This window comes from Mesoplodon bidens (assembly GCF_964165515.1).
Source record: "Mesoplodon bidens genome assembly, chromosome: 6".
Classification (NCBI taxonomy): Eukaryota; Metazoa; Chordata; class Mammalia; order Artiodactyla; family Ziphiidae; genus Mesoplodon; species Mesoplodon bidens.
This window is the reverse complement of record NC_138162.1, coordinates 2547970-2564265: the sequence shown is the minus strand read 5'-3', so window position 1 is coordinate 2564265 and position 16296 is coordinate 2547970. Positions and strand designations below refer to the sequence as shown.

General features: G+C 56.3%; 1 protein-coding gene across 5 annotated transcripts in view; it reads left to right on the top strand.

Moving 5' to 3' along the window:
* The window catches only part of VAV2 (vav guanine nucleotide exchange factor 2), a 177992-nt gene that overhangs the window by 114236 nt on the left and 47460 nt on the right, over positions 1-16296 (top strand). For all 5 annotated transcript variants that reach the window (XM_081237303.1, XM_081237302.1, XM_081237299.1 and 2 more), the window contains exon 4: positions 3400-3468. In XM_081237303.1, coding sequence (XP_081093429.1) covers positions 3400-3468 — 69 coding nt within the window. The remainder of the gene's footprint in view (positions 1-3399; positions 3469-16296) is intronic.

The window sequence follows — 16296 nt, the reverse complement described above, 5'->3', positions numbered from 1 at the left end:
TAAGCGCTTCTTGAAAATGCTTCCTTGTATCTAACTTGGGGCTGCCACTTGTTGTTTTGGGGGGAAGGGACAGCTTGAGAATATCTGACATCCACGTATCTGTGCACCCATCCATTCCCCAATGAATCCACCCCCCAACCTGTCCTGGCCACCCATCCATCCTCCCACCCCCATGCCCCCACCCACTCACTCATTCATCTGTCCATCAACCCACAAATCCCATCCTTCTCCCACCCCTCTCCCACCCACCTGTTCTCCCACCCACCCATCCATCCATCTATCCATCCGTCTGTCCATTTGCCCATCCATCTACCCACCCATCCATCCATCTATCCAACCATTCATCCATCCACCCATCCCTCTGTCCATCCATCCATCCGTCCATCCATCCAACCATTCATCATCCATCCTTCCATCCATCCACCCACCCACCCATCTGTCTGTCTATCCATCCATCCATCCATCCATCCGTCCGTCCATCCAACCATTCATCCATCTATGAATCCATCCATCCCTCCATCCATCCATCTATCCATCCGTCCATCCATCCGTCCATCCATCCATCCATCCATCCATCTATGAATCCATCCGTCCATCCATCCGTCCATCCATCCATCCATCCATCCATCCATCCATCCATCCATCCATCCATCCATCTATCCATCCGTCCATCCATCCATCCATCTATCCATCCGTCCATCCATCCATCCATCCATCCATCCATCCATCCATCCATCCATCCATCCATCCATCTATGAATCCATCCATCCATCCATCCGTCCATCCATCCATCCATCCATCCATCTATCCATCCGTCCGTCCATCCATCCATGCCTCTCTAATGTCAGGCACCGAGCTAAGCAGAAGTGGACCCAGGCTGAGAGATGGTCAAACTGGTGGAAAGCTGGTCAGGGAGTGGTTTTGGGGGAACGCTCCACTTCTGGGTCCTGCAGCCACATCTCAGCCTGGCCTGAGATTTCCTGTGATAAGTAGGGTGGGGGCCAGAACTTTCGGCAGTTGGGGTGACTGACATTCGACTGGCTTTTAAGAAACCAGAGCTCGGTTCCAGCACCCCGTCAACCACGTGGGATCTGGGTCAGCTTTGGAACCCAGGAAGCGCGATTCCTGTATCGTGGGAGTGATTTCCTGGCTGGAAGTATGGCTGGGTCAGTGAGGGTCCCTTGTCTGCCGAGGGCCAGGGCGTCCTGATGGCCTGCAGCTCTGCCTGTGACTGTCCTCCTTCCTTCTTGCCACATGATGCCCAGTGGGGGATGACATTGTCATGGTGATGCAAGGAAGCGGGGGGAGAGCCACAGGGAGGAGGGGGAGCCCACCACGGAGAGGTCAAGCTGGGTCATGCCACGAGCTACTGCCATGAAGCCGCAGGTGATGGGGACCCCTGGTCTGGTGGGTCTGCCTTGGGACCTCAGACTCAGGGCCATGCAACTCTGTGACAGAGCTGTGCAGGACCCAAGGCTCCAGCTGCTGGCTCAGTGGGCTCCCCAGGCCCCCACCCCATGGAGCACAGGCTCCGAGCCTTGGTAGTGGAAGCTGCAGGGTCCAGGCGTCCATCCCCACTGGACTGCCCTGCTGAGCACGTCAGCCTGACCCCCAGCAAGGAGGCTGCCAGCCGGGTCTCCTGTGAGATCGTTAGTAACAGACTTCCTACCAGAACACGTGCCCTGGGAGTTGGGGAGATGCTCGTTTCAACCAAAGGGGCGTTTTCGTCTCCATGGAGGTGGTTAATTTGGGCCCATTGCTTTTGAACGAGCTGGCAGCCCCCTCCTCCTGGCAGCATTCACCCCCCTCCGGCCCCGTCCTCCTGGAGGCTGGCCTCTGTGCCCAGCGTGGGCTGGTTCAACCTAGTCGGGACCATGCACCTTGTCTGCAGGTCCCTGTGGGAGAGGCAGGAGTGGGCGCTCGCACGTGGGTGTGCAGGGCACCCCGGGGAGCCCCGGAGAGTGTGTCGGAAGCCCGTTTCCTTGAAGGGCTGCTGCATGGGCTCCCCCTGCTGGTGGTGGGCGTGGGGGCCAGGTGTGGGTATGGCGCCGACAGCGTGCCCTTCCCATTTCCACCCCAATCGCTTCTTTTCTTTTTTTTTTTCTTTCTTTTTTTTTTTTGTGGTACTTGGGCCTCTCACTGCTGTGGCCTCTCCCATTGTGGAACACAGGCTCCGGACGCGCAGGCTCAGCGGCTGTGGCTTATGGGCTCAGCCGCTCCGCGGCATGTGGGATCCTCCCGGACTGGGGCACGAACCCATGTCCCCTGAATCGGCAGGTGGACTCTCAACCACTGCACCACCAGGGAAGCGCCCAATTGCTTCTTTACCCAGAATGCGCTGTTCCGTTTGCGGACCTGCCCCTTTCCTCCAGTTTGTGAACTGGGATCTCATATTAGTTTCCAGATGAGATCCCAGTTCGGGGTGACAGAGCCGGTGGGCTCACCCGCCCTCCCCGCGAGCACGTGCCACGTGCAGGCAGTGCTGGGGCTGGTGCCGCGCCTGCATTCCTTCCCGTGAGCCCGGCTGCGCCCAGGGCTGTGTCACCTGCATCTCACGCCCTAACACTCCTCACCTGTACTGGCCGGCCCCCAGCACCTGGGCAGCGTGGGCTGGCTCCGCCCCTTTTCCCAGAAGTCAGGCCCAGGTTCACTTTGCAGTAGTGACAGGTGCGGCCCGAGACCCTGCATTCCCAAGGAGCCCCCTTTTCCTCCCCGTGAGTTCCCCTCCCACGGATTCTGAGCTGCCCAGGTAGACGCCTGTCTGCAGGTGACGACCCTGCCGTGCCGCCCTCCTCACACCAGCCGGGAAGCTTTCTGACACCTGGGCCCTTCTCTTACTCCTCCCAGATGCGTCTTCGGGGTGACAGAGTTTGCGGGGACCCTGGGCATCCCCCCAGTACAGAACTGGGAGATTTTCATGGAAAATAAGGGTCTCAAGTCCAGATAAGTTTGGGGCTCATGGCCCACCCTCTCTGTCTCCTAAAGACAGGTTCCCGTGCTCCCCGCCGAGGATGCCCAGGGGAGCCCACATCCCCGTGTCTGGGGTCCCCCTGGCGCGTGGAAGCAGGATAGTCGCGTGGACGGAAGCTTCCTGCTGTCCCTGACCCGGTTCCCTCGTTTGCCAACAGGGATGCCGGGGCCTGGACAGAGGGACCGACTTCCGGTGTCCGGGGCCGAGCTGGGCGTGGGGTCCTCACTCTAGGCACGTCCATCTGGGCGGTCCTGCATCACACAGCCGCGTAACGTGCGCCCCGTTTCCTTCCACGAGGGAGCGGATAGAAGCCCGCCTGCTCCTGCGCTCGCTCCAGGGGGCCCGTGGTGGACCACAGGCTGGGGGCCCGGCCAGGGCAGCGGTGCCACCGAGACCTGCTCACTCCCCTGACGTCTCCTCTCCCACAGGCCCTTCCCCTCGGAGGAGACCGCGGAGAATGACGATGACGTCTACCGCAGCCTGGAGGAACTGGCAGAGTAAGGAGGTGGTGGGGGGAGGTGGGGAGCGGGGCTTCACGCGGGCCCCCTCGACGGGCGCTGGTCTCGGCCGTCTGCCCGGGCCGCCCGGGCCGTCCCCACGGGGGTGGTGGTGTGGCTCCCCTGCCGGAAGGATGCGCCGTTCTTCACCCCACATTCCAGGAGGCTCCCAGCGTGTCTGCTGGTGACGTGGCTGCGGCCCTCCTCCCCAGGCTCAGGCGTGAGGAGGGCTGGCTTTTGCCGGGCTTCTCTATCGAAGCTGCAGTGGGGCTGGGGAGGTGTCCTAGCTCGGCCCTTGGAGGCTGTGCTGCGGACGGGAGAGAGCTGGAGTTTCCAGAAGCTGGGGCCCCTGGAGCACAGGTTACAGGCAAAGGCAGTTGGTGATTCCGGGTTGTCTCATGGCCTGATGCGGGCTGGGGCTGGGCCGAGGCCAGGCCACCTGAAGCCACTGGGGCATCTCCCCTTCTCCCAAGGCCCCGTCTTTGCCTGCCCCGGGTCCCCCCGATTCCTCTCTCCGAGGATTTCTTGCACCATCTCATGCAACCTGGGTCCAGCTGCCCCTCCCCGGACATTTCACCTTATGGTCCTGGAGCCCCCCCAGGGACTGGCAGGAATCCCTGGGTGGCGGCTCTTCCAGAAGAGATGGTTGGGTTCTGTGCGGTCAGCTGTGGCCGAGGGTGGGGTCATGTGGCCTGCTGCTCGGAGAAGGGGGGGCGGGGTGGAGCTGGCAGGGCCACCCCATCCTGCAGGAGGGGGACCGAGGCCCGGGAGATGATGGGCTTGCCCAGGCCGTAGGGTGGTCCCACGTGGCTCCTGACCTGGCCGGCCCACTGCCCTCAGGCCAGGTGGACGACCCTCTTCCCCGGATTCCTGCCCCTGGGGACCTCTTTCCTGTCTTTGTTCCCGGATAAACGGCTGTTCCTTCTGGGAAGACTCGTGGCCTCTCTCTCCTTCATCTTACAGCATCTTACAGAGAATAAGAATCATAATCAGAGTTAGAGCCGGGATTTGCTGTGCACTTGCTGTGTCAAAGCCCCCAGCTTGTTCCACGCCCACATCCAGGCTGCCTCTAGGATATGGGGCCTGGGCAGATACTCTTTGCAGGATCTCTATCCATTTAAATAACTTGAGTCATTGAAAAATCAGCATGTGGGCAGCAAGCTGGCGGCCCAACATTATGTGATCTGTGAGTGAAACACTCACTGGCCCGTGGGCATAGCTGCCACCAGCCCATCTTCCGGAAACTGGGCTGACCCCAGTGTGAATGGTGGCGATCCTCAGGACACCTGGTCAACCCAATGTGGGTCCGAGGGTGGAGAGCGCCCTGAGGGGGCAAATGGGGCCCAGGGTCCACATGAGTCACAACCGGGGCCTGGGGCTCCCTACCTGGATGCCACTGCCCGGTCCCAGGAATCAGAGGAGGACTTGGAACATTTCAAGAAAGGTGCACTCCAACCCACGGGGCCTCCTGAGGTGCGGGGCTGAATGAGGGGCTGCCCACCTTCCCCCACCCCCCGTAAGGGGTGAGGAAACCGAGGCTCAGAGAGGCACAGCCGGAGGGAGGCCCCCAGGAGTCCCCACCCGTCTGCAGCCCCCTTGCTGGCTGAGCTCCGCGCTGGTACTGCTTCCCGCCCGCCCTTCCTGGCATTTTTCGCCTTGGAGAGCCTCTCCCTGTCTGCCGAGCCCGGGCCTAAGTGCCCCCCACTTTGGGAAGCCTCTCACCCTCTGTCCATCCGCCCGCCCAGACAGCATCCTCACTCACACCCCACGCATCACAGAGCACCCACACCCCTGTCTGGCCTTTGGGGTGTTTGTGGGGTGCACTGTGATAGACTGGAAGGTTCCCGAGGTCAGTCCCTGCATCTCCATGTCACCGCCCCCCCAGCCCCCAGCAGCTGGCACCCCGTGCCCGCGGCCTAACAGCGCATCCCAGGCGATAACGTTGGGGGTGGTAGGGGTGCACTGCTGGTGCTTCATCTCCTTCTATCCCCCACTCCGCCCCACAGTCTCCTTGTGAGGGGTATTCTAGGGGGGCCCCCGCTTTACAGATAAGGAAACTGAGGCCTCGGGAGGGAAGCTACTGGCTCATGTCACTCAGCGAGGGAGCGGCAGAGCTGCCCTTTTACCCCGAGCCTGTACCCTCACCTCCCCACCATGCAAAGTCAGCGCCCCCCCCAGGGTCTGGGGAGCCCCTTGCCCAGTGCTGAGTGTCGGGCCCTGATCTGCCATTTCTCCCGAGTCACCCCCAAGCTGAGGCTGGGGGTCTCTGCCCTCCCGAGACATGCATGAGGGGTCAGCAGAGGCTGAGGGTTCCAGGAGGGTGGGGCCCACACCGCCCTTGCGCAGCTTCCTCTGCACCAGCCAGGCCCCCTGCTTAGCCTGTCCCAATGGCTCTTTCACGTTCAGTTTGGAGGAGTCCTGGGCGGTGAGTTGGCCAGCGACCCCGGGTGCCCATTTTCCCCTTTCTCGGTCTATTCTGCACGTGTCTGACCTCTCACAGGATGGAATTCCTCTCGCATGGAGAAGCCAGTCTGGGGGATATGTGGCTTTGCACACAGTTCAATAATATTATTCCATGATATTAAGAGTGAGCCTCCTTAATCCAATGAGTTCCTTATGACTGCAGTTATTGCAAACGTAAATCATACATTAATAGGGGAGGGGAATGAATTTGAGTCTTGAAGTTGCGGTTTGGTCCCAGAGGCTCCAGGTTAATAAATTTTTCATGATTTTTTCCCCCTTCTCCTTTTACTGAAAATCAAGATTTCTTAACATCCTGTCTCTGCGGACTTGGGATTCATATTTATCCATTATGGCAATTTACAAGACACAAACAGAAATGTCATTTCTTCCCTGGCCTCCCTGGGGCAGGGAACGGGGCACTGGCCTGGATCTGATGCCAGGCAGCGCCAGGGAGCCAGGGAGTGACGTTTCCAGCAGAACTGGCTAATTCTTTCCTTTGGGCTCTGGCCAGGTGTCGGAAAGGATGATCATCTCGTGTTTCTCAGGGGCCCCTCCTGACCTCCTAGACCTCGGACGCTCTGCAGCTGTTTGGGGAAAGGCGAGCCTAGTGGGGGGTCTGGGCACCAGTGGGGCACCGCCAGCTGTGCATGGCCCCAAGGACGCCTCCGTTCCATCAGTCCATCAGTCATGTATTTGTTCAGCCACCAGCTGGTTGCTGTGCACTTTCTGGAAATTTAAAGCGCGGTTGGGGCAGCGGGAGTGGGGAGCGGGGAGCGTGCTGGGTTGCGAGGGGTGAGCGTGGGCGTCACTGGAGGAGAGATGTGGCTCCCGCGTGGGCCCCTCAGAATCCTCGCTAGAGGCGCCGTTCCTACCGGGCGTGTCTTCACAGCCCCCCAGTGTCCCCCCAGCGGGTCACTGAGGACCCTGCAGCCTCTGCCCACGAGATGCCGCCGCACACTGAGAGCCCCCTTCCACCCACCTAAAGCGGGAGCACCAACCGGGCCGTGCAGGAGCCGCTGCCTTGTTCCCAAAGCAGCCAAGGGCGTCTCTGGGCAGACCTGGAGCCTCGGCTCTGGCGTGTCCTACCATGTGGGCCTTGGCGGGTTACCCAGTCTCTGCACCCTGGCTCCACTGTGTGTAACACACAGTGTCGGTCCTCAGCTACACTGCGGTAGCACAGCGCCCAGCGGGCACACCCTGAGCGCCCAGGCAGGGGAAGCGGTTCCCATCCTCCCGGTCTACGAAGGATGTGGCCTTTGTCTCCAGTTTCCAAATGGCCATGGCAGCGCCGTCCAGGAGAAATCAAACATGAGCCGCCTGTGCGACTGTTAATTTTCTAGTAGCTGCACCAGAAAGAGAAAAAAGAAACAGGTGAAATGAATTTTATGAATGTATTTTTACTGAACCCAGTGTATCATCTAGTTCAACATGTAATCGTTAACATAACAGATCATTAATGAAGTAGCTGACATTCTTTTGCAGAATGTGAGTCGGGTCAGTCCACTGGCCACGTTTGTGAGCTTGCAGCCACGTGTGGCTTAGTGGCCCCATGTGGGCAGCCCGGGTCTCGGATCCAGAACAGCATTCCAGGGGCCGGCACAGAGCCCCCTGCGTTTGAATGGATGATGCTGCACTAAGATTGTGTTCTCTAGAGCTCTAAGCTCACTTTTGAGATCCTTGAATAATGTATAATCAGATAATAGAGCAGCTGGTTGAAAAAATTAACAGAAAATAGTGCCACTTAAAAAATGCTTCATCAAGCAAACTGAGCCCCACATGAGAGGCTTTTTTTTAAACTGCCCTGACGATTAGTACCTTGCATTTGCCTAATGGATCATCCCTCCCGCTACCCCTTGCTTCCTTCCAAGTGCTCCCGGGAACCTGGAGCTGCCCCCCTACCTTCTGATACCTGCCCGACTCCTGGGTGGGCCAGGGTTTAGGCATCTGCACTGGGGCAGGCCCCCCCCCACCAGGGCTGGGAGTCAGATTTGCACACAGAAAAACGACACTCATGAGACAGTTCACCACAGGAGTCCAGAGTGGGGCCAGGTGAATGCCAGCTCAGAAATCAGGGAAGGCTTCTCAGAAGAGGTGACCCCTGAGTCTTGGAGCCCAAGTGGGAAGCGGCTGAAGGGCAGGGGTGGCGTCCCAGTGGAAGGAGCAGCCTTGCCGGGGCCTGTCCCTGCAGAGGCGCGGCAGGTTTGAGACACCGCAAGGTGTTTGCAAGAAATCAGAATCATCGAAGCACCCTGGGACGCGCTGGGAAGACCACCCTCCTCATACAAAGGAAGGCACGGCCTGCATCAGAAGGCCTGCAGAGACCCCCCAACTGGGTGTGCTTCAGTGCTGGGGGGCGCCCGGCGTTGGGGGGGTGCCTCAAGGTTATCCTTGCCGGCTGGAGAGAGAGCATCACGCAGGCTGAGGAACAGCAGGGGCGCGTCCATCTTGGCCACACGTGGCTCTCATGGTGGCTTTCTGTCTTTCTCTGGGCCCATTCGATCCTTCTCGGGGCTCACTTCCCCCGTCTCTGGAGTGAAAGCACCAGCCCAGATGCTACGTGGGGCGCATCGAGCTTGACGGAGCCACGGTTTCACGATCGAGGAGGCCGCTCCTTGACACCGGGTTCGCTTTCCTCGGAATTGAAGTGATTCTCAGGCTTAAACAAATGTGATCGTGACACGGCAGGGAATACAATTTATCCGTATATGTATAGCTGCATGCTTTATTACATCATAAGATGACTTCGCAGTTTTAAAGGCGTGTTAGCGTCGTTGGGGTAATTTTTTAAGATGCATAAAATGTAGGAGTTTCCCGAGTCGAAGCCGCTTTCAAGGGGCTTTGGGCATCTTCTTGGAGCTGGTCTTCCTGGTCCCTGGGGAGTGAGGTGGGAGTGCACAGGTCAGGGCGGGGGGGGGCGCTGCTTGCTAGGAGGGCAGAGGCCACGGCCCTCCTGCCGGCCCCCTACTGCAGGGGACGAGCAACTGTCGCTCTGCCTGACTGTGACCCTCAGTCGAGGGAGAGCCTATGCCCACCCCACCCGGTGACCTTGCCTGCCCACCACTCCCAGCCGCAAAGAAAGTTCCCTTACGTTCACGCCGCCTCACGTGAAAGTTCAGTGTCGAGCAGGAGACCTGCACGTGTGGGGGACACCCAAGTGCGAGGCCTGGATGGGTCGCTGGGTTTGGGGGCGTCTCGTGTTTCTCCCAAAGGATTACTTCTCCAAGGGGACAAATTTGAAAGCAGACTACACAGAAACAGCCCCATTAAAAACAAACCACAAAGCCCGCTTCGTGTAGAACATAGACCCCACCATGGCCCAAAGGGGGTTGACAGTAAAGCCCCCCAAAGTGGCGGTGGCAGTGGCCGCCCTCCTCAGGCTGGTGGAGGGCCTGGCTGGACAGGGACGGGCAGGGTCCCCTGAGCCCTGGGCGCTGCGGAGGTCTCCCCGCTGCTCTGCAGCCTGCTTCCCCGGACTGGGCGCCCTGGCTCTGGGCTGCTGAGGTGGTGACAGCCAGGCACAGGCAGGCCTCGGCTCTCCCATGGTCCTTGCTGGACAGGGCCACCCAGTCTGCCGGCCCAGCTGCCTCCCCTCTGGCCGTTCAGGCCTTCATTTGTACAGTATGCACTTAGCAAGCGCCAGCTGTGTGCCTCCCTGTCGAGGGGCTCTCCATCCTCACGTGAAGTCTGGGAGGCCCGGCCCAGCTTTGGGACCGGCCGGATGGAGGGAATGAATCCAGCGTCCACGGAGCACACGGGGGTCTGTCCCCACACTGAGCCCTGTGGCTGAGGGGCAGAGGGGATTTGACGCAGGTCTGACTCAGAAGGCCACCTGCCTGACCGCCCTCTCCACCCAGGGCTGTCTGGTAGGGCCCTGCAGTGACCTGGGCCCTGCAGTTCTCATTCTTACAGCTCTTCTAAGCCCCACAGGAGCTATCTAGGCAGTGTCCACTGGGATCAGACCTCCACAGGCCAGGACACCTGGAGGGCTTCCTGGAGGAGGTGTTGCTGGAAGGGGATGGAAGGTTCATAGGATTTGCCAAAATGTGACTTAGGAAAACCTGTCCCCACCCCCACCAGGCCGGCCACTGCCTTATTTTGGGCTGGGGTCCTGGGAGAGTCTGGGTCTCAGCTGTGTCTGTTACTCAGGACCTGAGGGTGAGCCGTGCCGGCCCCAGAGTCACCATGTGTGTGCAGCCCAGTGGCTCTCTTGCCCCTATGGCCTAGACAAGGTGCCCGATGCTCCCCCGCCCTCCCAGAGCTGGCTGCAAGACTGACGGTCGGCCAGAGGGCAGCCCATCCTCACCCTGAGCCGTAAACAGGCTCGTAGCTCCTCCCTCTTCTGGTTAAGGAGGCAGCCGGTGCAACTGACAGCCCCGGGCTCTGCGCCCCGCGGCTCTGAGGCTCCCTGCCCTGCCCTCCAGGGGCATCTCGGCCCTTTGGTACCTGGGCCTGTGCAGTTTTGCAAGGTCCTGGCTGCTGTGGGGGCTCAGGGCTTCATTGACCTTGAAACCCTGACCTTCAGCACTTCAGAAAAGAAGCTTGTACATTCTCTGTGCTGGAGAGAGCACAGGGGCCCTTCGGACTGAACGCAGAGCAGATGCCCGGTTGCCACTCTGCCCTGGCTAAATATTTAAATTATGCAGGCCCGCAGATACGACACAGACTTAACATGAATTTTTAATACCTAGTTAACCCCGGGTCCTTTCAGGACAAAGGCTGTTGCAGCGATTCTGGGGTCTGATTTAACCCAGTCTCTGTAGGGTGGGGAGGCCAGTGTGGAAGGATGTACACATTCATTTTGCTGTTTTCAAGAAGAAAGCAGGGACCAGCTGGGCTGTGGCCAAAAGTCTGTCTAATAAAGGCCTCTCCAAATCACTCTCCTGATACTAACTTCCAGGACCCCATGAGGATAAAGACTAGGCCCTTTTTACATTATTTCCCATGTGTTCAACACAGATTTGACACACAGTGGCACTTAAGAAATATTCCTTTAAAAAATGAATAAGCATAACACGTTGGATTTAACTATAAAAAACCCTGTCATGTACATAATATCTGCTGTATTGGTTGCCAGACCCTTATTCCTCTTACATAACCCAGCCCAGAGGTCACCTCTTCCAAGAAGCTGAATGGGGTGCCCCTTCCCCAGAAGATTAAAACGTCCACCAGGATTATCTTTGTCACTGTGTTGTCATTGTCTTCCTGCATTTGTCCTCCACGCCCCAGAGGAAAGCTCCCCAGGAGGGTCATCCTGCAGGGAACAAAGCACAGAAAAGGCAGGTAACTTGAGCTGGGCCCTGCACACCATAGCAAGGCCCTGGACATCTGCTATTCTTATATTAAGGATCCAAGCATGGTTCCAGGTACCGTTCAGAGGGTCCACCTGAGTGCCAGGCCCGGTGCTTGAGTTTTGCCCTGTTATCTCAGCCTTCTGGACCCTGCAAGGTGGGTGGCCCTGCCCCCATTTTGTAGTTGGGGAAATTAAGGCTCAGCGTGGGTAAGTGATTTGCCTGCCGGTCGCACAGCACACTTTCCATGACAAAGGAGGGATTGAAACCCCGAGCCAGCTGCTGCTTGGCTAGGACATCCCCTGGGCCTCATCATTGTGACTGAGTGTGGCTCACGGTGGGAAGACTCTTCTACTGCTTAGAAAGAGTCCCTGGAAAAGAGAGAGTTATGGCAGGAAGCACACTGCCGGGCGAGCCGGGCCCCCTCTGGGAACCTGGTAGCCACATCTTTGTCCAGGTGTGCCCCTAAATGGCTTTACAACCTTGGGGGAACATCTTGCCCTCTCTGGGCCCTGCTTTCCCCATCTGTAGGGAGCGCAGACCCTCTCTCGACTGTTGGGGGGAGGGTCCTCTGAGGGCACGTGAGGCCGACCTCCCTAGTGTTAGCAGCGCCTTATCTGTCTGTCTGTCTGTCTGTCCCCATGTGCAGCCCATCCAGCCGACAGCTGGCTTCTCGGGGCCCTCTGAAGCCCCCTCTCCCTGCCGCCCGCACTGCATGGTGTGGACGGAGGTCGGGAGGTGTCAGGTTTGGTTTCCTAGTAACAGTTTAACGGTGATTTGGGATCCTGCCTCCCAGCATCAGACAGCCTGGGGCCAGAATGCATATCGCATCCGTCAGTAGCGATATTTTATGTCCATCATAAACATACAGGCTCGCCAGAGGCAGAAAGTGGAGAGTTTGTTGGCTTTTCTTTGATTTTCCATAGGCGGCGGGGGGCTCTTCTGAGCAGCTGACTTTCTGTACCAAAATTGGGACGGGCAGGCGAGGCTTCTGGGGCGGGGGGCGGGCCGTGGGGTCTCGGCGGGAGGGGAGCTTTCTGCCGTCTCCGGAGGGCAGCAGGCCGCGCTCGGGCCCTCCTGGAGGATCTCAGGCCACTGTGAGGACCAGAATAATTTGGGGGATTTAGCATCTGTCGGCAGCAGCTGCTGCCGGAAAGCAGCGGGAGTGAAAGGGTGAGGGGAGAGGAGGCCGGCAGGGGGTCTCTGTCGCGGAACGTGGGCTTGGGGCTGGGGAGGCCGTGGCATCCACGTGGCGTCCAGCTGAAGGGAGAGCCAAGGTCTCGTGGTGGCGTGGGCTTGGCCGGGAGACTCATCCGTGAGCAGGCATCCACGTCCCCACCGTGGTCCCGGACTCCCCCACTCACATCGTCCTCTGGTCTCTCCTGGACAACTGGACAGAGAAGGGCGATCTCTGAAACCTACCAAGGACACATCAGTGCTGACAGCTGGCTCCCACCTGTCTAGTCTGATGCGTTTCAGAACATCCAAGGTATTTAATGCTGCCGGTGTCTGTTTATCGAGCATGGACCCCTGAGCTAAGTATTGTCTCATGGACCCTCCCCTCTCACCCACGGGGTGGTGGGCCACGGTCACTTATTGAACACCTACTGTATGCTGGGCCTCTGCTGGTCGTCTCCATTGAGGCTGGTCCTTCCAATGACCCTACTGGGGGGTTGGCCTTATTCTCAGTTTGCAGATGCGGAGACTGAGGCTTAGATTCTCCTGCCCAGAGTTGCAGAGCCAGACACTGGCAGGGCTGAGAATCCATCTTGGACTCGCCTGGCTGCTTCCCCCCACGGGGGTCACCTTCGGGAGAGTCAAGTTCCCACCACGAGAGCCCCCGGCCTGAGCTGAAGGAGAAGGGGACCCACCAGCCCTGCGGTCCAGCATTGACCGAGCAGGTTTACGTACACAGATGGCTCCAGCACGGCGGGGACAGGCAGTTTCTCCATGAAACCCAGCCTCTGATAACTTGAAACCCCAAGACAAGGCTCTGTTGGTCCGAGTGATGATGGGAAAAGAACCAGGGTGCAGCCGAGACAACCTGCCACGACGGACTCCCGCTGGGGTGACTCAGAGGCTCTTGCGGGTTTTTTCAGGACCTTGGAGTCCTTTTCAAGGACTGTGGGAGGTTGGGCTGGGGGTTGGGGTGAGTGCACCAGGCCCAGATGGGGGTACAGACTCCTTGCCTCTCTGCCGTGGGACAGTGTGCAGGGGTTGCTGGGGGCTGGCTCCGGTTTGGAGGGCCAGGGCAGAGCTGGGTGGTCATCGAGCTCGTGTTGCAGGGAAGAAACAGACCAGGATCCGTACCCCACGGGATCCACCTCCAGGTCACCGCCCTGCACTCCAGGGCACTTCAGACACTCGGGGGACCTCATCTTGCGCCCCTCCCCCACTCCCGAGCCCACACCTGTCATTTCCTTTTCCTCCATTCAACAGCCACGGCCGTCAGATGCACTGGGCACAGCTGGTCACAGCATTAACTCATTTGCTTTAGCAGATGCCTAAGACCTGGAATCCACCCCCTGCCCTGTTCAGGAGACTCACACTTGGAGGCGATGCCTTAGCTAAGAATTTGGGTAGCAGTGGAAGTTCCATGTGATGTTCGCCAAAGGGACAGAGCTACTGGGAACCAGAGCTTGTCACCCCACACAGATGACACTCCTCCAGTTTAGAAGGGTCTGCGTCTCAGCCACAGCTGCTGCCCTGTCTGTCTCCCCACCTGGACTGTGAGGTCCACGGGACAGAGTCTGTTGGTGCCTGTCATCTCTGTGTCCCCCCAGATTCCACAGGTTACCTACTGGCACAGAATTGGTCTTAGGATAAGTATCGATTAAACCAATCAAATCTGATAGTCTTTTCATCTTAATTGCCGAGTGGAACAAATATGTGTCACTTTACTTTTATGACTTTGTTTTCATTTTTTTTTATTATTATTATTATTTTTTATTAGTTTCTGCTTTATAACAAAGTGAATCAGTCATACATATACATCTGTTCCCACATCCCTTCCCTCATGCGTCTCCCTCCCTCCCACCCTCCCCATCCCACCCCTCCAGGCGGTCACAAAGCACCGAGCTGATCTCCCTGTGCTCTGCGGCTGCTTCCCACTATCTATCTACCTTACGTTTGGTAGTGTATATATGTCCATGCCTCTCTTTCGCTTTGTCACAGCTTGTTTTCATTTTTTAAAAAACCCCACTTCTTTGCTTTTTCTTTTATTTTCCCTTCTCCCATAATGTGGAACATGCACAAGATGAAATTTTAATGCTACTGTTTTATAATTTTGTGTAATATACATGAACCTGTATTTCTTAGTGTTCATTGACCTGAATTAAATAATGGTTGGGGAGTATTTTCACAATTAAAAAGAATCATAAATCTAGAGAGTAGGATTATGAGTGCCCTCATGGCTCTATAAGGAGGCCCTGCAGACATCGGTAAAGTTAGGACATTACAGGCAGGAAGCTGACCATTCACTACTCAAGGTTTTTTGTTTTTTTTTTTTTTTTTAATTGAAGTATAGTTGATTGACAATGTTGTGTTAGTTTCAGGTGTATAGCAGAGTGATTCAGTTATACATACATCTGTATCTATTTTTCAGATTCTTTCCTCTTATAGGTTATTACAATATTGAGTAGAGTTCCCTGTGCCGTACAGTAGGTCCTAGTTGGTTATCTATTTTATATATAGTCGCGTGTATCTATTTTATATATAGTCGTGTGTATCTGTTAATCCCAAACTCCCAATTTATCCCTCCCTCCCCCACAAGTTTTCAACAGGCTCTGGATAACAGACATTTTGCAGAATGGAGAGAAGTGATTGGGTCTGCATTTTTGAGATTTTTCTGTCCCAAGTTCAGATGCCAGAGCACAGCTCTCTCTCTCTGGTGTTTCTGGCTGCCTATTTTTAACCTCAGTGCCCTGTGTCAATTAGAAGAGATGAATGTGGTGAAAATGGATCCTGCATGAATGACTATTCCTTGTCTTTATTGATTTTGAGAAAGAAGAGCAGCTGAGATTATGGTGGTGGACATGTGTTGGGGGAACCACCAGGGATGTATTCCCAGTGTCTCCGTCTTGTGGTCCTGTTCCTTCTGTGAGTACGGGGGTGGGGGGAGGGGGACTGTATCATCTTTCTGTTGCCCGGAAGAACCCACTGTTTCTTCAAGAGCTGCTCACCGTGGATGGGATGGAGTGCTTGTAGTCTTTTGTACAAGCGCAGCCCCAATCCACTGGCTGGAGGTGCCCGAGGAAAGAAATTGGGGGTGGTAGAACAGCCAGAAAGTTAGGCAGGGAATGCTGGAAGGGAGGGACCCACAGGCTCAAATCTGCTTATAGAATCCACCTAAATCCTGGGTTGACCATTAAACCTCACACACACAGCAGAGTCCCTAAGGTTTCCAGCAAAAAATGTCGCAGCTGGAAACTGGATTTAGCAGCCATTGCAGCTGCTGCCCACTGCAGGGAAGATAGAGTTTGAAGTTTAAGTACAACCAACCGAGTTAACTGTCGGAACAAGTATTACTTTTCAGAAGAAATAGTAGGAGCTGAATCTCTGTAATGAATCATTCATAACGTCCAGCGTCCAATGAAAAATATCATCAAATTTACAAAGAAACAGGAACAAGTGAATCAGACTCAAGAAGAAAACAGTGTCGAGGGGAACCAACCTTGAGATGACTTAGAAGTCACAATTAGCAGCTTTTATAATAAATATGGGTTTCGAGGAAAATATGCACCAAATCAATGAACAGAAGAGGAGCCTCAGCAGAGAAATAGAAACTATAAAAGAGGGCCAAATGGAAATTTTAGAACCAAAAAGCATGATAACGAATGAACAGTCACTGGATCAGTTTAATAGAAGACTGCAGATGGCAGAAGAAAGAGTCATTGAACCTGAAAATATTCAATAGTTCGATGGAAGTTATACACTCGTAATTACAGAGAGAAAAGGAGATTGAAAAATATGAACAGAGCCTCAGACGTGTGGGACAATATCAAGTGGTCTAACAGGTATAATTGGAATCTCAGAAGGAGAAGAAAGAGAGAATAAGGCAGGAAAAAAAAAAACATTG